The following is a 23,658-nucleotide window of genomic DNA, read 5'->3' on the forward strand; positions in this document are numbered from 1 at the left end:
GATGACCCAGGGTGGGCTGCCAGTTGGGAGGAGTAACCCCACTGGAGAACCTGACCATGTACAGACCTGGGAACAAACAAGAGACCTGCAGGAACATTATCAGGGCCAGGGTCATTGCGCAGTGCTTGCTGAACTATAGATGTGATGCCCTGGTATATAGATGCCCTGGTATATATAGATGGACTGGTGCAATGAGCCGAGAACTTGGGATGATTGTCTCAGGGGGGCTCTCTAGACTGCCTGGCTGGAATTGGTGTGAAAGTGCATCAGGTTTGAGGTTCTTAGAGTCTGGTCTGTAGGAGAGCGTGAAGTCGAATCTGTTGAAGAAGAGAGCCCAACTTGCCTGGTGAGGGTTCAGCCACTTAGCCTGCTGGATATATTGCAGATTCTTATGGTCAGTCCACACTAGGAAGGGATGATGAGCCCCCTCGAGCCACTGTCTCCACTCTTCCAATGCCAGCTTAACTGCCAGGAGTTCCCGGTTGCCAATGTCATAGTTCTCCTCTGACTGAGACAATTTGTGAGAGAAAAAGGCACAAGGGTGGACCTTGCCATCAGAGGATCTCTGGGATAAGACTGCTCCAACCCCTACATTCGAGGCATCCACCTCCACAATGAATGGTCGAGTGGGGTCAGGATGACAGAGGATGGGAGCGGAGGTGAAGCGCTGTTTGAGAGCCCTGAATGCCTGGCCAGCCTCCGGAGTCCATGAGAAGGGGGAGTGGCATTTTCGAGTGAGTGCAGAGATGGGGGCAGCAATGGAGCTGAAGTTACGGATGAACCTCTGGTAGAAATTTGCAAAGCCCAAGAATCTCTGCGTCTCCTTGATTGTGTTGGGAACCGGCCAATCCTGTACTGCTTTCACCTTCTTAGGGTCCATGAGAATCCTCCCCTCAGAGATGACATAGCCGAGAAAGGACACGTTGGGAACATGAAATTCACATTTCTCAGTTTTAACAAAAAGGTTGTTCTTGAGGAGGCGACTGAGAACCTGTCGGACCTGCTGGATGTGCTTGGAGGGGGTCTTAGAAAAAATCAAAATATCTAAATAAACAAAAACAAATCTGTTCAGCATGTCACGAAGGACATCGCTAATAAGGGCCTGGAACACAGCAGGGGCATTTGTGAGCCCAAAGGGCATGACCTGGTATTCATAGTGGCCAGATGGGGTGTTAAATGCAGTCTTCCACTCATCTCCTTCACGAATTCAGACCAGATGGTAGGCGTTGCGAAGGTCCAATTTGGTGAAGATGGTGGCGTTTTGCAGGAGTTTGAAAACTGATGACATTAGTGGCAGGGGATAACGGTTACGGATAGTAATCTTGTTGAGTCCTCTGTAATCGATGCAAGGCCTCAGGCCTCCATATTTCTTGCCCACAAAGAAGAAGCCAGCTCCGGCTGGAGAAGAGGAGGGTCAAATGAAGCCTGAGGACAGTGACTTCTTGATATACTGTTCCATGGCTAGGCGTTCTGGCACAGAGAGTGAGAAGATACGACCCCTAGGTGGACAGGTGCCGGGCAGCAGGTCAATGGCACAATCATAGGGTCTGTGAGGTGGTAGGGCCACTGCTTTTCCTTTGCAGAACACTTCTCTCAAGTCATGATACTCGGGAGGCACTCGGGACAACTCAGGAGGCTTGAGAAACTCGGGGCAGGTACTTGAGACAAGACAGCTGGCATGGCAGGTAGGGCCCCACTGGAGGATTGTGCGTGAGCCCCAGTCTAGATGAGGGTTGTGGCGAGTCAGCCAGGGGAATCCAAGGACTATGGGAAATTCTGGGGACTGGATTACATGGAATGACAGTTCCTCCTGGTGACTGTCGATCCGTGCATGAACGGTAGAGGTCATTAGATCTACAAGACCCCCACCCAAAGGTTGTCCATCTAAGGCAGTCACTGACAGAGGGGGGTCAAGGCCAGATGTGGGAATCCCCAGACATTGTGCTAGAGAGAGGTCCATGAAATTGCCGGCAGCACCAGAGTCAATGAAGGCCTGGAGAGAGTGCCGCTGGTGATCCCAGGAGAGAGTTACAGGAACGAAGAAGCCGGTGAACGGGAGATCAGGAGACGATGTCACCCCCATCACAGATCTCCTGGGGCTGGACGGGGTTTGGCCTTTTCCCAGGAGTTCTGGGCAGGTGCTGTGAAAATGTCCAGGCTTTCCGCAGTAAATGCAGCAACGCTCCCTCATTCGCCTATCACATTCTGCCTGAGACAGTAGAGTTCCCCCCAGCTGCCTGGGCTCCGGTCTTCCGTCAGAGGAGTCGACTGCTGGGCTGCTACGGACTGGAACTGCTTGGTAAACGGAGCTTTTCGGGGCTTTGTTTCGTTCCTGCAGCCGATTGTCCAGCCGGATGACTCGAGAGATCAATGACTCGAGGTCTTCAGCCTCCTCCCACGAAGATAGCCCATCCTTGATATGGTCAGCCAATCCACTGTGGAGGGTAGCGAGCAAGGCCTGCTCCCCCCAGCCGCTTTCCGCTGCTAGGGTGCGGAACTGAATGGCATAGTCCGCTGCTGACTGACGGCCCTGGCGAAGTTGGAGAAGTTTGTTGGCTGCGGTGCGACCGCTGACTTCTGGGGAGAAGACCTTCAACATCTCCTTGAAGAAGGACAGGAAGGAAGCGCAAACAGGGCTGTTGCTTTCATAGAGGGCTGTGGCCTAGGCCAGGTCTCTTCCAGTCAAGAGTGTGATGACGTAGGCCACTCGGGAATGCTCGGTAGGGTAGGCAGCAGGCTGGAGATCAAAGGACAGACTGCACTGGGTTAGAAAGTCCCTGCAACCTTTAGGGTCTCCACTGTACCTCTCTGGGGCAGGCAGGTGGGGCTCATGGCTATGCACAGGAAGAGACGCAGTTGGCTCGTTGGAAGACGTGGCTGTAGGGGCTGGAGGGGCTGGAGGAGCTGAAGAGGCTGAAGGGGCAGGTTGTGTAGGTTGACGAAGTTGGAAGACCTGGTGGATCTTGGTCAGCATGCCAGCTTGTCTTCCCATTTCCGCCCCCCACTGGGCTAAAACCTCTTCATGATGGCGCATGGTTTCCTCTCGGCTGGTGACGGCTGCTACCAGGTGCTGGAGGGTGCGTGCTGGGTCGTATGCGGGGGCAGTTGCAGGTAAGGGGTCAGGCACTGGCACAGAATCAGACTCGGGAAGTGGTATATCCTCTGCTCCGTCCATTGCTGGCTGAGTTCTTCTGTCAATGTTTTGGTTGAGATGGGGATGGAACATCTTAAACCTCAAGGCCACCCTCGGAATGAGACAGAGATTCAGGACAGAGATGCAGAGAATTAGCGTTTTCAAAAAGGAAGTCTTTACTGAGAGCACCAGATCAAAAATCAAAATAAATCTTTAGCATGTATACTCCAGATCCAAAAAGGTCAGTCATTAAAATGCACAAAAAAATGAGAAAACCCAAAAATGGCAAAACAGTACTTGGCACAAAAGTTCAAAGTTCAAAAATAATATCCACTCGAGAAAGTCAAAAGCAAAACAGTCCTCTTCTTAGAAAACAGAGGGAGTGGTCAAAAGGCAGTTCAGAACAGTGGAGCAAACAGCTATAGTGAAAAACCCAGGACAAGTACTCACACGGTGGCTCACAGGAGAACTCAGCAAAGTGGAAAGAAAACAAACTCGTGTGTATATATATATATATATATATATATATATATATATATATATATATATATAGGCCAACCAATCAACTACTTGCCATCAATGATTCGCTTAGCCAATAGCATTAAGACAAGTGTAACCCAAGAAAAACAAAAGAAAATATAATGCTGAATAGTGGCATCTAGTGGCCAAGTAGATGAACAGCAGGCTGAAAAGTCCACAGAACCTGACAATCTCCTGGTACCTCGTATAGTGAAGGCTACATCAGAGGGCAGAACCTTTTCTTACAAAGCCCCACAATTATGGAACAGCCTTCCAAGTAGTGTTTGGGAATCATACACAGTCTCAGCATTTAAGTCTAGGCTGAAAACATATCTGTTTAGTCAAGCCTTTTGGTAATGGTGTTTTATGAGGTAAAGGTGTAGATCTGGAGGGTCCTCAGACAGTGTTTTGGTAAACTGGATGGATGCTGTCAGTCCCCCACTCGCTTGCTCATTCGAGTTTGTTGACGGTGTAGTGGCTGGCTGCTTTTTGTCCCAGGGCTCCCTCCTTTTAGTTATGCTGTCATAGTTAGTTTTGCCGGAGTCCCTGCTTGTACTCAGCGCAAAATGTATACTGTACCTACTTATTCAGGTGACACTGGGCATACTGTACCTAGCAACCTGTGTTCTTCCCCCCCCCCCCCCCCAAATCTGTCCCTCTGACTTGCATGTCAATCCTGGGATCAAGGTCCTGATCTCTTCTGCTCCTTGGACCTGCCTGATCCATCTTGATGCCCTATGTCTGGTTGGAGTCTCATCACATCGCTCCTGTGGAGGATGGTCCCATATGGACAGTTGAAAGTCACACTTGGAAGACACTCTGGACATTTACAGTAATGCTTTTGTTGCTGAGGACTACAGCTGGCTTGCTAACTTTGGGACTGTGGTTGTCATGAACAGTTTTGCACTCAAGTTTCCATTAATGAAGAGTTATAATATCAATGAAACTGACTTCATGTTAAAACTGTTAATGTTATAGTCATGTTGTCTGTTGTTGTCCAGGTGACGATGGGTTCCCTTTTGGGTCTGGTTCCTTTCAAGGTTTCTTCCTCGTGTCATCTGGGGGAGTTTTTCCTTGCCACCATCGCCACGGGCTTGCTCATTGGGGATAGATTAGGGATAAAATTGGCTCATGTCTTGGGTCATTCAGATTCTGTGAAGCTGCTTTGAGACAATGTCTATTATTAAAAGCGCTATACAAACAAACTTGACTTGACAATTATATAGAATGTCTTTTTATGCTTAGCATTACAATTTCCCTTCACTGGAACTAAGTGTCCCAAACCTGGTCCAGTATGACAATGCCGCTGTGAGGAACATGAAGACATGGTCTGCCAAGGCTGGTGTGGAAGAACTTGAGTGTCCTACACAGAACCCTGACCTCAACACCTTTGAGATGAACTGGAACATTGGTGTGGTCCAGGCCTCCTCACCCAACATCTGTGCCTGACCTCAGGAATGAATACAGCCACACTCGAAAATCCAGCCTTAGAAGAGTGGAGGTTATTATAACAGCAAAGGGGAACAACATCTGGAATGGGATGTTTGAAAAAGCACATATGGGTGTGATGTTCAGGTGTCCACAAACTTTTGGCCAAATAGTGTGTGTATAATATGATAAATGGTATTGCTATTTGTACAATATAAGATTTTTTTTAAATCTTATTTTACAGCAATTTACCAAAAAATTGTAACATTTTTTAGAATAATATACTGACTGTAAAAAGACTGGAATTTATCATTTTTTAAACATTCAAAAATCTGTAACTTTCAGAAACCTCAAATACACATCCATGGATGTGGTAAACTTTGTATGCAGCTGAAGTGTCAACAACCATGACTCTGCTGCGACATTATCTTCCCCGTCCCTTTTTTTTTCAAGCCAAGACTCCATCACTACATTACAGCCCTATTAAAATTATCTGAATTTAATGACTTAAAATGGTGAATGGTACATTCTTTTCTTCCAGATGTTCATCTACCCTAGATATCCACCGACTTAACATCCACTTTCATATATTGATATATCATTTTAAAAGGTTGTGCATGATATCTCTCCATAAATTGAAATAGAGAGGAGAAAAGCAGCAAGAAAAGATCAAGGATGGAGAAGGGAAGAGATGGGGAGAAAAAAAACTGGCTTGTTCTTTTAAACTGCAGGTGTCACATTAAAATTCATTAACAAACACATAGCACACAAGCACGATCAAGGTACAAAACCCATACAAATATGTCCTTGGGGGGAAAAGAGCTGGAAGGATTTATTGTTGTTCAAAACTGTGTGTATGTCTACGTGACCTTACCTGAATATGATTTGATGTTTTCATGGCACAGGTGCTGGACAATCAGAGAAGATGCTCATAGACAGAGTGATATTTTCCATTTCCACATTTTCCACAGTATGACACTGCACAGCAATGTGATAGTGTGTAGATAGCTACATGCATAACAATGTGGATGTTCTAAAAGGGGTTGTCTATTTACTATCAGTTCTTGTGAATATTAATTATAATTTGCTTCACTGTAATTACACAGTACAATCACAACAGTAACTGAATAATATGCTTTAAGATGAATACCTAGGGATGCACTGAAATTGCACCCATTCTGACAAATGTACAGTAGGGTTATGACTGTGAAAGTGTTTTCAAAATTTCTACTTTCCTGATGTTGCATTTGGTGAACTTTTACTCATATATTACTTTTTTGAAGTTATTTTTATTGGGTCATGCAAAAACCTCCTGCACCCAACATCACCTCACTTTTGATAAATACATGTATATTAAATAAATAAATCATGATTATAAAATAAATTCATTGAAAGATGTGTAAAGTACTTTTATATAACAATAAATTGCTTAACAATTGTTGTAATAATAATTATAATTGTTAATTTGTATTAATTATAATTATTATTACAATTGTTGTAATAATAATTATAATTGTTAATTTGTATTAATTAATTATAATTATTATTACAACAATTGTTAAGCAATTTATTGTTATATAAAAGTACTTTACACATCTTTCAATGAATTTATTTTATAATCATCTCATCTCATTCATCTCATTATCTCTAGCCGCTTTATCCTTCTACAGGGTCGCAGGCAAGCTGGAGCCTATCCCAGCTGACTACGGGCGAAAGGCGGGGTACACCCTGGACAAGTCGCCAGGTCATCACAGGGCTGACACATAGACACAGACAACCATTCACACTCACATTCACACCTACGGTTAATTTAGAGTCACCAGTTAACCTAACCTGCATGTCTTTGGGGGAAACCGGAGCACCCGGAGGAAACCCACGCGGACACGGGGAGAACATGCAAACTCCACACAGAAAGGCCCTCGCCGGCCCCGGGGCTCAAACCCAGGACCTTCTTGCTGTGAGGCGACAGCGCTAACCACTACACCACCGTGCCGCCCTTTTATAATCATGATTTATTTATTTAATATACATGTATTTATCAAAAGTGAGGTGATGTTGGGTGTGGGAGGTTTTTGCATGACCCAATAAAAATAACTTCAAAAAAGTAATATATGAGTAAAAGTTCACCAAATGCAACATCAGGAAAGTAGAAATTTTGAAAACACTTTCACAGTCATAACCCTAATGTACAGTGTCTTGCAAAAGTATCCATCCCCTTTGGTGTTTGTCCTGTTTTGTCACATTACAAGATATATTTAAAATTGATTTTTGGGGGGATTAGGACCATTTGATTTACACAACATGCCTACCACTTTAAAGGTGAAAATTTTTTGTTTGTTTGTTTTTTGTGACAAGCAATAATTAAGATGAAAAAACAGAAATCTAGAGTGTGCATAGGTATTCACCCCCCAAAGTCAATACTTTGTAGAGCCACCTTTTGCTGCAATTACAGCGGCAAGTCTCTTAGGGTATGTCTCTATTAGTTTAGCACATCTAGCCACTGGGATTTTTGCCCATTCCTCAAGGCAGAACTGCTTCAACTCCTTCAAGTTAGATGGGTTGCATTGGTGTACAGCAATCTTCAAGCTATGCCACAGATTCTCAATTGGATAGAGGTCTGGACTTTGATTAGGCCATTCCAAGACATTTAAATGTTTCCCTTTGAACCACTCCAGTGTAGCTTTAGCAGTATGTTTAGAGTCATTGTCCTGCTGGAACGTGAACCTTCGTCTCAGTATCAAACTTCTGGCTGACAAACAGGTTTTCCTCCAGAATTGCCCTGTATTTAGTGCCATCCATCTTTCTTTCAGTCCTGACCAGCTTTCTTGTCCCTGCAGATGAAAAATATCCCCACAGCATGATGCCACCACCATGCTCCACTGTAGGAATGGTGTTCTTAGGGTGTTGGGTTTGTGCTGTTACGTGTTAAAGCAGCAGCAAATGCAGGACACAGAGTTATGGTTAAATTTTCAGTCTTTTATCTTGACTTGAAATGCAACCCATTTACAATTCACAACACAATCATTTCACCTAGGCCTAGGTCCCCAAACAAAAATTTCACATTTATACCAAAACAAAATTCACAATACCATGGTAAAACATCTAACTGTCCTTTAGGTATCGCAATCAGGTGCACCACACATGCATGAGTGTCTTTGGCATGGTCCCACATGTCTGACCGCAGTGTAGTAGTGTCCAAGGCGATCCACACAGTTCGCGAGGTAAATCCAAATGTAGATGTCCACTCTTGCACAAACAGTGACTCCAAGAGAGTCAGTCACCTTAACAAAGTGCTCCAATGCTTTCTGTAGCAATCCAATGAGGTAACGTGTGTTCTGATGCATCCAAAAGTATCCAAAGAGAGCAAGTGAGCAAGAAAATGTTCCGCCTGGAATCTTCTTGGGATTCAATTCACGCGCATTTGCGGGTAATCAAGGATGGGCCAATCACGATGCTGCATTCTCAAGTAGTTCTGATTACACTCAATTAAACTTTGGCTGAACTCTTGGCCTACTGACAAACTACTTCCTTCTAAATTCTAAACTCTGCCCTGGCCCATACTCTGCACAGGCAAAGTGGGAGAGAATGAAACTGACATTGTAACTTCACAATTTTTTTGCTATTCCAATGTTCTTAAATGTTACACATGAACAATCTCATCTCATCTCATTATCTCTAGCCGCTTTATCCTGTTCTACAGGGTCGCAGGCAAGCTGGAGCCTATCCCAGCTGACTACGGGTGAAAGGCGGGGTACACCCTGGACAAGTCGCCAGGTCATCACAGGGCTGACACATAGACACAGACAACCATTCACACTCACAGTCACACCTATGGTCAATTTAGAGTCACCAGTTAACCTAACCTGCATGTCTTTGGACTGTGGGGGAAACCGGAGCACCCGGAGGAAACCCACACGGACACGGGGAGAACATGCAAACTCCACACAGAAAGGCCCTCGCCGGCCATGGGGCTCGAACCCGGACCTTCTTGCTGTGAGGCGACAGCGCTAACCACTACACCACCGTGCCGCCCCACATGAACAATATTATGCCAAAATAAAATGTACAATTATGCAAAAATGGAAAATAAGAATACAATCATGTAAAAATGAAAATTATAAATGTTCATCCATCACAGTGCCACACATGGCATTGCCTGTGAGGGCCAATAAGATCAATTTTAGTCTCATTTGACCAGAGAATCTTCTTCCATGTGTTGGGGGAGTCTGCCACATGCTGTTGGGTAAACTCCAAATGTGTTTTCTTAATGGCTTTTTTCTGGCCACTCTTCCATAAAGCCCTGCTCTGTGGAGTGTACAGCATAAAGTGGTCCTATGGACAGATACTCCCATCTCCGCTGTGGATCTCAGTGTTGTCTTTGGTGTCTTTGTTGCATCTCTGATTAATGCCCTCCTTGCCCAGTCTGTGAGTTTTGGTGGGTAGCCTTCTCTTGTCAGGTTTGTAGTGGTGCCATATTCTTTCCATTTTGCTATAATGGATTTATTGGTGCTCCGTGGGATATTTTTTATGACCCAACCCTGATCTATACTTCTTCACAACTTTGTCTCTGACATGTTTGGAGTGCTCCTTGGTTTTCATGTTGCTTGCTTAGTAGTGTTGCAGAGTCAGGATCCTTCCAGAACAAGGTAATTTATCCAGACATCATGTGACAGATGGTGTAACACTTTAAGATCCACCTGTGTACAATCAATCAACTAATTATATTATCACTTATGAAGTGAATTGGTTGGACCAGCGCTTATTTAGGAGTTTCATACGAAAGGGAGTGAATATTGATGCACACTCCAGATTTCTGTTTTTTTTTCCATCTTAATTATTGCTTGTGTCACAAAAAAACAACAATTTGCACCTTTAAAGTGGTAGGCATGTTGTGTAAATCAAATGGTGCTAACCACTCCAAAAATCCATTTTAATTCCAGCTTGTAATGCAACAAAACAGGCCAAACAAAGGGGGATGAATACTTTTGCAAGACACTATAAGCAAAAATGTCACTTTCGGTTTCCATTCCAAAGAAAGAAAAAAAAAGACCTACGACACAATGTCAAACGTAACACTTTATGAATATTTGTAGGGCTGTTTGTTTTCTTTCCTCTCTAGCATTCAAACAGTTTGAGCAGCAGCAATTGAACAGTGGAAACATTTCACGGCTTCTATAAGGAACATTTGACAAGCACTCTGCAATCAATGTTCATTCCAAATATCAAGAGGGCGTCCAACGCCCAAGGACGTCTCTGCTACAGGTTTGATACACTGCTAGAAATACGTAGAATATACTGTTGCAACACAGAAGCAGAAAGCAAAGTTCCTGCTAGCACACTGAAGCCATGTGTCACCACAGGTTTTGAAAAGATTTAAAAAATAAATAAATAAATCCCAAACAACAATGCTAAAGTGAAGAGCGTAACTAAAATAAAATAAAATAATGGAATTAATGGAATAATAATGGAATTGCCTTGGATGACCAACTGTTATCTGTTGTTGAAGACATTTCATAAGCTGTTAGGGTATTAACTTAGGCTACATCCACACGACAACGGCAACGAGATTTTATAAAAAAAATATCGCGTCCACATGGGCAACGGATCAGTAAAATATCAGGTACATATGGCAACGCAACGCTTGCTGAAAACGATGCAAATGCCACACCTCTACGTGGGCTGTAAGACGGTCCCATCGGAGACACCAGAACAATAGAAGAAGTAGGACGCATGCGCATAAACCCCTTCTTCTACCCGGCATGAAGTACTCACAGGAACAAACACACAACAAGAAGAAGAAGATGGCTGCGACTACGCGAGGAAATCGTGCCTTCTGTGTGTACAAATTAGTTTTATTAGTGTGCATAGTTTTATATAACTTAATTTTCTTATTGTGTGTGAACATTTTGAAAAGCATTTTTATATAATTTATATAACTTTTTATATTGTGTGTGAACATTTTGAAAAGCAGTCTTATCCAATAAAAAAGAAATTCAAGAAATGGTTCAGTTGTTTATTTAAAAGAAAAGCTGTATACAAAAGTGAATGCAATGCAGTGGTTCATACAAAACAGCGAGAGTGCTGCTTGTTCTAGTCATGTGGTTGTGATGTCATCGTAAACAAATCCGTTCTACTCATCCAGTCAGACGACTTCGCAACGGCGCCGTTGCCAGATTTTTCCACTCTGGACCGTTCTCAAAAAATATAGTTTTGGGGCACCCAAAACGCCGGTGCCGTGTGGACGCCAGGCCGAAACGATAAATAATTTTATCAGATTCACCTGAATCTGTTGCCGTGTGGACAGGGCCTAAGATTCACTGCTGTTTAAGCCCAGATGAAGACTTCTTTTATACAATTATATTGCTGCATATGGAAAATGCATGATGCATCTCATGATATGACTGTTAGTTTTATTAGGAAACCAATAGAACAGTAATGATTTTAGAGAGTTTATATCAGCTCAGTTTTGTCCTGTTGAAGGGACTGACTATCACGAACAATTTTTTTTTCTAAAATACCTTGCAGAGTTATTATTATTATTATTATTATTATTATTACACACTCACTGAGCACTTCATTATGAACACTCATACACTTAGTCATTTGTGCAATTATCTGCACAGCCAATCAGGTGGCAGCAGTGCAATGCATAAAATCATGCAGATATGGGGCATCAGCTTGAGTTAATTTTCACATCATCTATCAGAGTGGGGAACAAAATGTGATCTCAGTGATTTTGACCATGGCATGATTATTGGTGCCAGATGGTGAGTATAACTATAATAGCTGATTTCCTGGGATTGTCACACACAACAGTCTCTAGAGTTTACTCATAATGGTGCAATAAAGAAAAAAAAAAGTCTTTTTGGAGAATGGTCAGACTGGTTTGAGCTGGCAGAAAGGCTACAGTAAATCAGATAACCACTCTTTACAATTGTGCTGAACACAAACGCATCTCAGAATGCACAACATGTTGAACCTTGAGGAAGATGGACTATAACATCAGAAGACCACATCAGGATCTACTTCTGTCCTCCAAGAACAGAAAGCTGAGGCTGTAGTGGGCACAGGGTCACCAAAACTGGACAGTTGAAGACTGGAAAAATGTAGCCTGATCTGATGAATTTCAATTTCTGCTGGGGCACACAGATGTTAGGGTCAGAATTTGGCATGAATCCAATCTGCCTTGTGTTAGTAGTCCAATCTGGCGGAGGTGCTGTAATGGTGTGGGGAATGTTTTCTTGGCACACTTTGGCCCGTCAATACCAATCATTGCTTGAATGCCACAGTCTATTTGAGTAATTGTTGCTGATCATGTACATCCCTTCATGGACACAATTTACCCATCTTCTAATGACTACTTCCAGCATGATAATGCACCATGTCACAAAGCAAAAGTCATCTCAAACTGTTTTCATGAACATGACAATGAGTTCAATGAAAAATCTGCATGAATTGCACAATGCAATCATGGAAAATTGGACATATAATCTCAGAGGAATATTTCCAACATCTTGTGGAATTCCTGCCATGAAGAATTGGAGGCTGTTTTTAGAGAAAAGAAAAAAGTGAGGATCTACCCAGTGTTAGCACAATGTTTCTAATAAAGTGCTTAGTGAGTGTATATCATTCAGGGTAATTTTTTAAAAATGGCCATGTGATTAACATTACAGGGAAAAAATATTAAAATATAATCAGAGATGGCACCAATGCAATATGCAGGATCAGTATAAGACCAATACCAGAAAAAAAAATTGCCAGACATCAGAGAAAAAAAGAATACATTTTAAAATTGGAATTGGATAGTGTGGCAGCAAGGATGTGGTCGAGCGTCAGCTGTGAACGGTGAGGAGTCAGGTTGAACCAGCAGGTAACATGTGATGAGTTACACCTGTGTCTAATTCCTGGTTGTCTATTAATGTGTCTCTATGCGTCTTTCAAACAGTCAGTAACGAAAGAGAGAGAGTGACAGAGAGCTGCGTCCCCCAACATGTGTTTATGTGCATGCGTTAGTATTCACGGAAAAGGGAAAAAATAAAGCACACCTTGAAATGTCACGCCAGTTCCCAGTTTCTAACTGACCCAAAATTGTTATAGATAGCCACTTATCCTGTTTACATAAGCAGAGACTTCATAGGAGTATTTTATGATAGGATTTATTTTTATTATATGTATTTACACCTTAATATTTTTTACTATTATATTTGCAAGTAAGTTTTTAAAGAAAAAAAATTGGATGGGTATCAATATCAGGTATCAATCTGCATACAACTCTGTGTCCATCTCCACACCAATCTTGTTGAATAACTCAGGAACTCGTCATTGCATAGATTGCACATATAAGAAAGAGTGGAACCGGAGATTTATAATGATACTAGTCACATTTGTACATACTGAAGTAGTAATGTTATGAAGACAGACCAAACTTCTGCAAAATAATACTTTTATTAATTTATTCACCTATTTTCACACTCCTGTTATTGGTTGAATGAGTTATGAAGTCCCGATCACTTCACAATGTAACGCTTACCAAAATAAACAGCAGAATGTACCCTTTCTGATGGTACTCACTGTATCTCTGTGGGCTAAAGTGTTCTTAAGTAATTTGGTTTTGAATTAATCATAAATAATGTGAAAAGATTCTTAATGTTGGTCACACTTTGTCTTATTAAATAGAAAAACAATAGACAAATAGAATGCTAATTTGTGCATTCAAAATTCCACATCTTTATCAGTCAACATAATTGCATGGTTTAGATGTAATTTTAAATGATTTGACTTGCTATTTCTGAGTGTGCAATTAGTTTTTTGAATTAACAATCTTTCTAATTTTCGGTCCACATACCTAAATAATGTGCACAGTCTCACTAAGATAAAAAGTGCAATCCAATAAAGCAGAAGAAGTGATGCAGTTACCATCAGCAATGAGATGCTCAGGTACATGAAGGACCACACGCACATTCAGGCCACATGACAGGTGAGAGGAGTACACCAGGCCGATCACACAACTCGTCACACTGATCAAAGTGAGGGTGGTCTTATTGATGGGACTGCGTGGGGAGCCTGGAGGAGAGAGAGAGAGAGAGAGAGAGAGAAAGAAAGAATATGAGAACAACACAAAGAGAATAAAAAAGATAGAAGCTCTGAACTAGGGAAGTTCAGTTTTTTAGTGCACTTCTGGGCAGTTACAAACAACTCTACATCTGAGCCACTGATGCACGAAAAGGGGCAGTGGAGTGGCACTGCGAACTATGGCTCAGCCCTGGACAAAATAAGGTGAAAAGATAAGGCTTTCTGTATTTTTAGGATAGTGCTCTGTGTACTGGGATGGAAGACAAATAAAAAAAAAAGGCTACAGATTTGCTTTTTTAATTATTACCCACTTTTAAAGACACACTAGATTTGTGTGTTGCAATCAAATCGATGGGGAGTGCTAAAGTATTCACAAACCAGTAATGCAAATGAAAAAAAATGCACAAGCATACAGCCAAAGAGTTAGAGTTAAAAAAAAAAAGTCCCACATAAATGAAAGCACAGCTATGGGCAGAATGATGCGCAGCTGGCTGATTTGATCCCCAGTTCCAGCAGAGTAATCACGCAGACAGCCTTAGTGAGATTTAAAAAAAGGTTTTAGCTTGACTCTGCTCTCTCTTTGTTTATCAGAGTTGTAGCATAGTCACAGTCTACATACTAGTCATAAAATACAATACACATTCATAAACACAGTAAACTCAAAAGAAATTGCCCTTCCCTTAAACATAAACCAATTTGATACACTTAATAAAATACCAATGAGATTCTCTTCAGAAAATAAACCCAAACCCATATCTAGCCTTAAAATGTAAGAATTATGAAACACATCATTTGGCATTGAGAATTTATAAGGCAGAGAACACTGACACTTTATATATTCATTATTCCATACTTAGTAAGGTGAGAATGTGCCTTTAATGTTACCAAAACTAAAGTCTCACTTAGGCTACGTTTACATTAGACCGTATCTGTCTCGTTTTCTTCGCGGATGCACTGTCCGTTTACATTAAACCATCTGGAAAAGCCGGGAAACGGGAATCCGCCAGCGTCCACGTATTCAGTCTAGATCGTATCTGGTCCGGTGCTGTGTAAACATTGAGATACGCGAATACGCTGTGCTGAGCTCTAGCTGGCGTCGTCATTGGACAACGTCACTGTGACATCCACCTTCCTGATTCGCTGGCGTTGGTCATGTGACGCGACTGCTGAAAAACAGCGCGGACTTCCACCTTGTATCACCTTTCATTAAAGAGTATAAAAGTATGAAAATACTGCAAATACTGATGCAAATACTGCCCATTGTGTAGTTATGATTGTCTTTAGGCTTGCCATCCTTCCACTTGCAAGTAGTAAGTGATATGCGCTGGGATCACACACACAGCGGCTCAGTCCCGAATCATGGCTTGTGCACTTCACTCGCGCGCTGTGTGAGCTGCGCAGGGCCGGAGTGCGCACCCTCCAGAGGGCACTCGCTGTTCAGGGCGGAGTGATTTGGAGCGCAGGATGCCTGCGGAGCCGAGCGTATCCGTGTATTGGTGTTGCTGTGTGCACGGCTAACGGTTTTAGTGTAAACGCGAATCGTTTTAAGAACGTTAATCTGATGATCCGCTGATTCGACGTAATGTAAACGTAGCCTTAGAAGTTGTGTAAAAAGTGACTTTTAGTGCTTCAAAGGAAAACTGACTGTAATAATTATAGTTTACTCTGTATCCATATCACATCAAAGGTGGCACGATACACTTCGTCACCTTGTGAGTATAAACATAGTACATGCAAACACATCTATCAAAATCAACACATCACAGGGAGCAAATTATTGGTTCAAGCATAGCAAGGCAGTGTGAACAAATGCAAAACAAACTGCCATGTGTGTTATCAGGTTAAGTTCAATTAGCAGTGACATGGCTGTAACTTGTTTTATACCCAGGATTCAAGAAGTTGGTAATTGGATGGTGACTTAAGCAAAGGACATGACTGGCTGTTGTCTACCTTCACAGTGGCAGCTCACTCTCAAGTTTCATCTTCCCTTATTGCCCAATTAGACGACTGTTGAACAGCAATCTAAACTAAAGTCTAGAGTCAAGCTGCTGAGCTCAGCCATTGACATCAACTCAAAAGATGAGCTGAGGGTTCTGAGTAAAGTCCAATGTGCAAAGGGATGCATGTGTGTGGCAATTTTGAACCAATATTCAACATATCTCATGTACATATCTGCTGGTGCAAATATATACAATTTATACAATATATGCTACATGATAAAATGCAGAAACCTGCATTAGCATTGTGGATATTTATTATCTCATCCCAGCATTTTGTTGAAGCATTTTTTGGTTTGCCTAGCTAGCTTCTTTTGTATGAGTTCAACATAAGAGTAGTAGTGTGAGTGTTTAAAATGATTGTGTAGCAGGGGGTGTGGTCAAGTGGCAGCTGTGAATGGAAATAGTCACCGCAGAGAATTAGCAGGTAATGAGTGAGTGGTTACACCTGTGTGTGATTAAGTATTTGTAGTCTGTGTGTAGAAGTGAGTGGCTGTTGACACTGCAAGAGAGAGCTGACCTTGACTGAAAGCAGTCACACAACAGCGGTGTGTGTGTATACGCTTTATGTTTTGTTTTTACCGCCATTTAGTTTGATTAAAAAGCACTGAAAAGCACTCTAATACAAATTATCAATCAATAAAAAAATAATACTGCTTTCACCAAATTCTGTGTCTTCATTCCCAGAATTCTACAGTCTGATTGACCTTATGCCAATCGCTATTCTATCCAAGATGCTGTGCTGGGATTCACAACGAGCTGCAAAGTGTGGGCCATACATAGCAAATTTTGGATTCTGCATTCATTCATCGCATTAAAAATATTGCATAGGCAAGGAAATTATTACGACAGTGTCTCTAGCATGCAGTAACACCTTAATAGAATGTGGAGCATTGAATAAAATTACTGTAGCACACACCGATGAGACTGGATATACTTACTAAAAGTATACTGGTCAGGAGTGATCAGGTATGCTAGTTCTACAGATCCCAAGTCTATCTAGCGGTGCACTCACCCACAGCAGCATCCTCTCGCCTTGTCCCTATGCATGGCCAAGTACACAGTGCAGCTTAATTAATTCCCTTGCCCCTTATAATCGCCTTTGCAAATTGACTGCTCAAAGATGGAGGGTGCCTAAATTTTACCTTCCTCCAGTTCTGAATTGTTTCTGTCTCATTTTTATTCACTGAGGAGTTACATGACATTTATTCATAGAATTTGAGCAGTTATTTTGTTTTTGTCGAAATGAATGTTTGTGGAAAATATCCAAGGAAAACATTCATTTAAATGCAGAAGAAAGCACAGTCCCTTTGTGTGATCTGAGAAGTTTTTGGCCATGCATTTTGCTTTCAAAAATGTTGTCAATCCACTGTGTAGTTAAGCGGAGCATACACACAGTACTCAAAACAGATGTCCAAATGTTGGTGGTAATTAATTATGTTTGCTGTGTTGAGCAAGTGGTACAAATGGCATCATTTATATTGCTGTGCATGCAATTTAAAGCAGTGGCCTCAAGTTGCCTAAATGTTTTGCACTTCTGTAAAGCAATAAACCAGTCAGTTTGAATTATCGCTCAAATGCTGCTTAATTTTTCAACAATTATCTGCAGATGCCAATACAGTTCTGATAGTCCCGTGCATCCCTTGTGCTCATACAGAAAAAGTGACATTCATGGACTGACGGTGCCAACAGAAGGACAGTTAGAAAATGAGAAACACATATATACTGTATGTCGCCATTATTTTTCTTTATCCATGAAAAACAACATTCAAAAATGGAGAATCTCACAAGTCACAAATACACACGGTCCAGCGATCAAGGCACATGCCTGGTTGTTAATGACAACAATTAATGATGTAGTTGCACGCTGAGACACGTCACAACTACTGCTTTGCTCAGCTGCTGAACAAAGTCCCCGACACACACTTCACACACGCAGGCAGGCGCCGAATCATGCGACGAACGGTGTGGATGTCGTCCTTACCCCCGGAGCCCCACGCTGGGTTGGCGTTACCGTTTCTCATACCTCGGCTGCGGTGACGGCTGCGGTTGGGGTCAGTGTAGAAGGTGAGCTGTGGCTCGCCATCTGTCTCAGGCCCAGAATCCCCATCCGGGTTCAGGAAAGCTGAACCCGCTGCAGAGTTCACACACAAAACCCATCATCAATGGAAATCATGCAAAGGCCTTGACTTAATTTGAAAAGATGCCTGATTAGGGAAATCTTCATTCTGAATAAAATACTGCACAAATAAAATAAACCAAAAATTTAATATTTGCTTGATATTGTCCAAATTCCAAATCTAGTAAAATGGCTTATAATTACAAATCAGCATTTCAGAAAAAGCAGGACAGGCAAGAAACCCTGCTTTGTGTGTAATAATTAATTGCCTCAAAAATATTTTCCCTAGCCACGTGTACACAACAGCGACAGTTTTGATACTGATGACAGTATAGCTCATGTTTGCCTATTTGGACGTCATTATATCTCTGTTAGTCAGTGGGAAGAGCTAGAAAGCCACAAAACTACTGCAAAAACCACATGATGCCTCCTTTAAAAGGGTGCACAAATAAACAGATCATTCCACATTACACCCAAGAAAATGAGATGCCGACTTCTTTATTCATCATGTGGTTGAGCTGTGTGTTTGTGCTCTGGACGAAGCACTGCACATGTTCAGTAATCTACCTGCATTTTCTCAACTATAGATTCATAATAAATCACACCCTGATGGGACTGAGGGCTCCCAACCCTGGTATTGGAGTACCCCGTCCAGCATATTTTACTGTTTCCCTGTGTTAACTCAAGAAGGAATATTAATTCGCCGATTATTTGAATCAGGTGTTTTGGGAGCAGGAAAAAAATGTGTTAAATTTTGATTCATTATTATTGTACGTTTTATTATTGCATGTTTCCTATTAGATATTCCTATCAGAGTATGTCAACACCTCTAATGCCAATAGCATTTAATATGAACTGTTTTAAGGGTTGTTATTCATCTCATTGACAGAGTGCACATTACCATTTTCACTAGGGGTGGGCAAAAACATCAAATCATGATTCTCAAAGGAATTTCTCTGATGTATACAATATATAGGTTTCCAAAGACCTTCCCAGCAATACAATACTCTTAGTTTTTCATTCAAGAAAATTATATTTTGTGAATTGTTTGATTATCCATTGATGATTTGTATGCAAAAATTAAGCTTTATTTATTTTTTATTTGCATTTATAAAAATGTATAAATAATACATACTCTGAAAAGAAAGGGAAAAAAACCTCGAAAAACATTAGTTTTTAGATTTTTAAGCATTACATTAATAATTATAAACTGACTGAAAACAGGTAAAGAAAATATTTAATGAAAAAGATATCATGATATGTCAGAAAAGTAAAAAATAACCTTACAGTGGTGCTTGAAAGTTTGTGAACCCTTTAGAATGTTCTCTATTTCTGCATATATATGACCTAAAACAATATCAGATTTTCACACAAATCCTAAAAGTAAAGAGAACCCAGTTATACAAATGAGAAAAAATATATACTTGGTCATTTATTTATTGAGGAAAATGATCCAATATTTCATATCTGCGGGTGGCAAAAGTATGTGAACCTCTAGGATTAGCAGTTAATTTGAAGGTGAAATTAGAGTCAGGTGTTTTCAATCAATGGGATGACAATCAGGTGTGAGTGGGCACCCTGTTTTATTTAAAGAACAGGGATCTATCAAAGTCTAATCTTCACAACACGTTTGTGGAAGTGTATCATGGCACGAACAAAGGAGATTTCTGAGGACCTCAGAAAAAGAGCTGTTGGTGCTCATTAGGCTGGAAAAGGTTACAAAACCATCTCTACAGAGTTTGGACTCCACCAATCCACAGTCAGACAGACTGTGTACAAATGGAGGAAATTCAAGACCATAGTTACCCTCCCCAGGAGTAGTCGACCAACAAAGATCACTCCAAGAGCAAGGCGTGTAATAGTCGGCGAGGTCACAAAGGACCCCAGGGTAACTTCTAAGCAACTGAAGGCCTCTCTCACATTGGCAAATGTTAATGTTCATGAGTCCACCATCAGGAGAACACTAAACAACAATGGTGCGCATGGCAGGGTTACAAGGAGAAAGCCACTGCTCTCCAAAAATAACATTGCTGCTCGTCTGCAGTTTGGTAAAGGTCACATGGACAAGCCAGAAGGATGTCTGTGAAGACTCTCATACCCCTTTTCCACCAAATCAGTTCCAAGGCTGGTTTGGGGCCAGTGCTGGTGCTGGTTCACAACTCGTTCAACTTGCGAGCCAGCTGAGAACCAGTTTGCTTTTCCATAGCTCACGGTGCTAAGGGAAGCCACGTCATTACGTCGCTGTATACGTCAGTTACGTCGTTGTATACGTCATTATGTCACTGTATACGTCAGTTACGTCGCTACGTTTGCATAAACCTTGGTGCGAATATCGAAGCAAAAACAGCACGGAAGAAGCAGCAGCAGCAGCAACAACAACAACAATAATAATAACGGATGACTTCGCATTTGTACAGCTGCTGCTTCTCATCGCTTAAAAATGGCAACCTTTCGCGGTCTTGTTATTGTTGTTGGTCTTAACAACTCCGCCCCCCCGCTGAAATAAGCAGTTCTTTCCTCTGGCCCAGCAGAGAGTTGGTGCTAGCCTGGAACCGGTTTTTCTGGCCCCAGAGCCAGTTCTTTGTCAGTGGAAACAGAAAACCCGGTTCCAAACTAAGCACTGGCCCCGAACCAGCCCTGGAACTGCTTTGGTGGAAAAGGGGCATCAGTCATCCAGGTCATAATAACTGTCGGTGGTAAAAGAGAGCAACTGGACTTGCTTGAAGATTCTTGAAGACATTTCACCTCTCATCCAAAAGGCTTCTTCAGTTCTGTCTGACTAATAGGGAGTGTCAGGTATTTATCCTCTCATGGATGAAAAGCTCATCTAAGGTGTCGTTGAGACATCCTGTTGGTGTGGGTCACTGGGGGCTGGATGTGAACGGCCTCGAGAGTCATGAGGGTGATCAATGAATTGCCCGTTAAGGTGATCAATGGAATGCTGATTCTCTCTGTCCTCCTGTGAGTCACTGAAAACAGCTGGGTTTTGGTGTGCATTCAGTTGTCTGGGAAGTGTGCCAAGGACTGCATTGTAAGTGGCTGATAAATGATGTCTTAGACCCCCACCTCTGTTCAGTGATGGCCGTTCCAGGTTGACAAAAATGGCTTCTTTAACTCCTCGCTCATACCAATGATCCTCTCTGGCTAAAATGTGTACATTGCAATCCTGAAATGAGTGTCCTTTGTTGTTAAGATGAAGGCTCCTGTGTTGAGCCATGCACCTGTGAAGCTGTTGTTTTGTTTCCCCAATAGACAGTATGAGTCCGTGCATTCCTCACTGCACTGAATTGCATACACTACATTGTCCTGTTTGTGTCTGGCTATTCTGTCCTTAGGGTGGACCAGTTTCTGCTTCAGGGTGTTACTGGGTCTGAAATGTACTGGAATGTTGTGTTTGTAGAAGATCCTCATGAGTTTCTCAGATAGACCAGAAATGTAGGGAATGACAATGTTCTTGCATTTGTTCCTGTTATCCTCCTTGTCCGTTATGTTCCTTTTTCTGCTCTTGAAGAAAGACCAGTTGGGATACCTGCAGTTCTGAAGTGCTTTCTTGATGTGATTCTGCTCCTTCTCTTTTCCCTCTACCATTGTAGGGATGTTCTGAGCCCTGTGTTGAAAGGTCCTAATGACCCCCAATTTGTGTTCCAGTGGATGGTGATAATCGAAGAGTAGGTACTGGTCTGTGTGTGTGGGTTTCCGGTAGACCTCGATGCTAAGGCTTCTGTCTTGTCTAATGTGTACATCACAATCCAAGAAGGCTAGATTATTACCACTGACGTCCTCCCGAGTGAAATTGACGTTGATGTCCACTGCATTGATGTGCTTAGAGAAGGCTTCCACTTCATGGGTTTTGATTTTAACCCAGGTGTCGTTCCACATATCTGAACCAGTGGCTGGGAGCAACTCCTGAAAAAGTGGTCAAAGCTTTATGTTCCACTTCCTCCATGTAAAGATTGGCCACAATAGGGGACACTGGTGAGCCCATGGCGCATCCATGCTTCTGTCTGTAGAAACTTTCATTAAACTGGAAATAAGTGGTAGTCAGGCAGAGGTCAAGCAGGGTGCAAATCTGGTCCGTGGTGAGGTTCATTCTATACAGTAAGGTCCTGTCTTGAAGGAGTCGTTTTCTAACAGATTCGACTGCTTCTGTGGTGGGAATGCAGGTGAAAAGAGAAGTGACATCATAGGAAACCATGGTTTCATCTAAGTCTAGTTTGAGGTCTGCAACTTTAGTAGCAAAATCTTGGGAGTTTTTGACAAAAACTCTCATCACCCACTGGAACACAAATTGGGGGTCATTAGGACCTTGCAACACAGGACTCAGAACATCCCTACAATGGTAGAGGGAAAAGAGAAGGAGCAGAATCACATCAAGAAAGCACTTCAGAACTGCAGGTATCCCAACTGGTCTTTCTTCAAGAGCAGAAAAAGGAACATAACGGACAAGGAGGATAACAGGAACAAACACAAGAACATTGTCATTCCCTACATTTCTGGTCTATCTGAGAAACTCATGAGGATCTTCTACAAACACAACATTCCGGTACATTTCAGACCCAATAACACCCTAAAGCAGAAACTGATCCACCCTAAGGACAGAATAGCCAGACACAAACAGGACAATGTAGTGTATGCAATTCAGTGCAGTGAGGAATGCACGGACTCGTATACTGGGGAAACAAAACAACAGCTTCACAGGCGCATGGCTCAACACAGGAGAGCCAGTTCCTCAGGCCAGGACTCTGCTGTCTACCTTCATCTTAACAACAAAGGACACTCATTTCAGGATTGCAACATACGCGTTTTAGCCAGAGAGGATTGTTGGTATGACCGAGGAGTTAAAGAAGCCATTTTTGTCAACCTGGAACAGCCATCACTGAACAGAGGTGGGGGTCTAAAGGCCTCTGCATGCTCTTGTGACAAGGCTTTCACAGATAGCTTTTCACAGACAGTTGTAATTTATCGTTGAGCGGGGAGTAATAGGCGTACGCGATGTTATTTACCGCCACAACGCAAGGGGGCGTGAAGTTGCGAAATCACTAGGAGTAGTTGGTGGGTGTGGTTAGTGGAGTGTTTATCCTCCGGTTACTTATAATGACTAGAACTGGAGTCGTATAGATGTACGTACTTCCTCACTTCCTCGATCAACCGCTCTTCGTGCTGCTCCATCTTCACTCGTGTTTTTAAAAATGGCGGTCGTGAAAACAAAACAAACCGGGAAAGTAGGGAAGCGGAAGTGTGTGTACAGAGGATGTAGAGTGGACCAATCAGAGCCCTCTTGTCTGCGACGCTGTCTGCGAGGCTTCTGCGGTGGTCACAATTTTTGGGAGGTGTGCGCAGAGCATCTGTGAAGGTGGGGGGGCTACGCAGACACTGTCTGCGATGCTATC

The 23,658-nt window shown here is 42.3% G+C and overlaps 1 protein-coding gene across 1 annotated transcript in view; it reads right to left on the bottom strand.

The window, feature by feature from the left end:
- The window catches only part of astn1 (astrotactin 1), a 1,125,762-nt gene that overhangs the window by 704,569 nt on the left and 397,535 nt on the right, over nt 1-23,658 (bottom strand). Inside the window, exons 5-6 of the mRNA XM_060931185.1 lie at nt 18,134-18,283; nt 13,997-14,143 (exon numbers count right to left, since the gene is read on the bottom strand). Of these exons, the coding sequence (XP_060787168.1) occupies nt 13,997-14,143; nt 18,134-18,283 (297 nt within the window). The remainder of the gene's footprint in view (nt 1-13,996; nt 14,144-18,133; nt 18,284-23,658) is intronic.

Source organism: Neoarius graeffei, chromosome 1 (assembly GCF_027579695.1).
Source record: "Neoarius graeffei isolate fNeoGra1 chromosome 1, fNeoGra1.pri, whole genome shotgun sequence".
Taxonomy (NCBI): domain Eukaryota; kingdom Metazoa; phylum Chordata; class Actinopteri; order Siluriformes; family Ariidae; genus Neoarius; species Neoarius graeffei.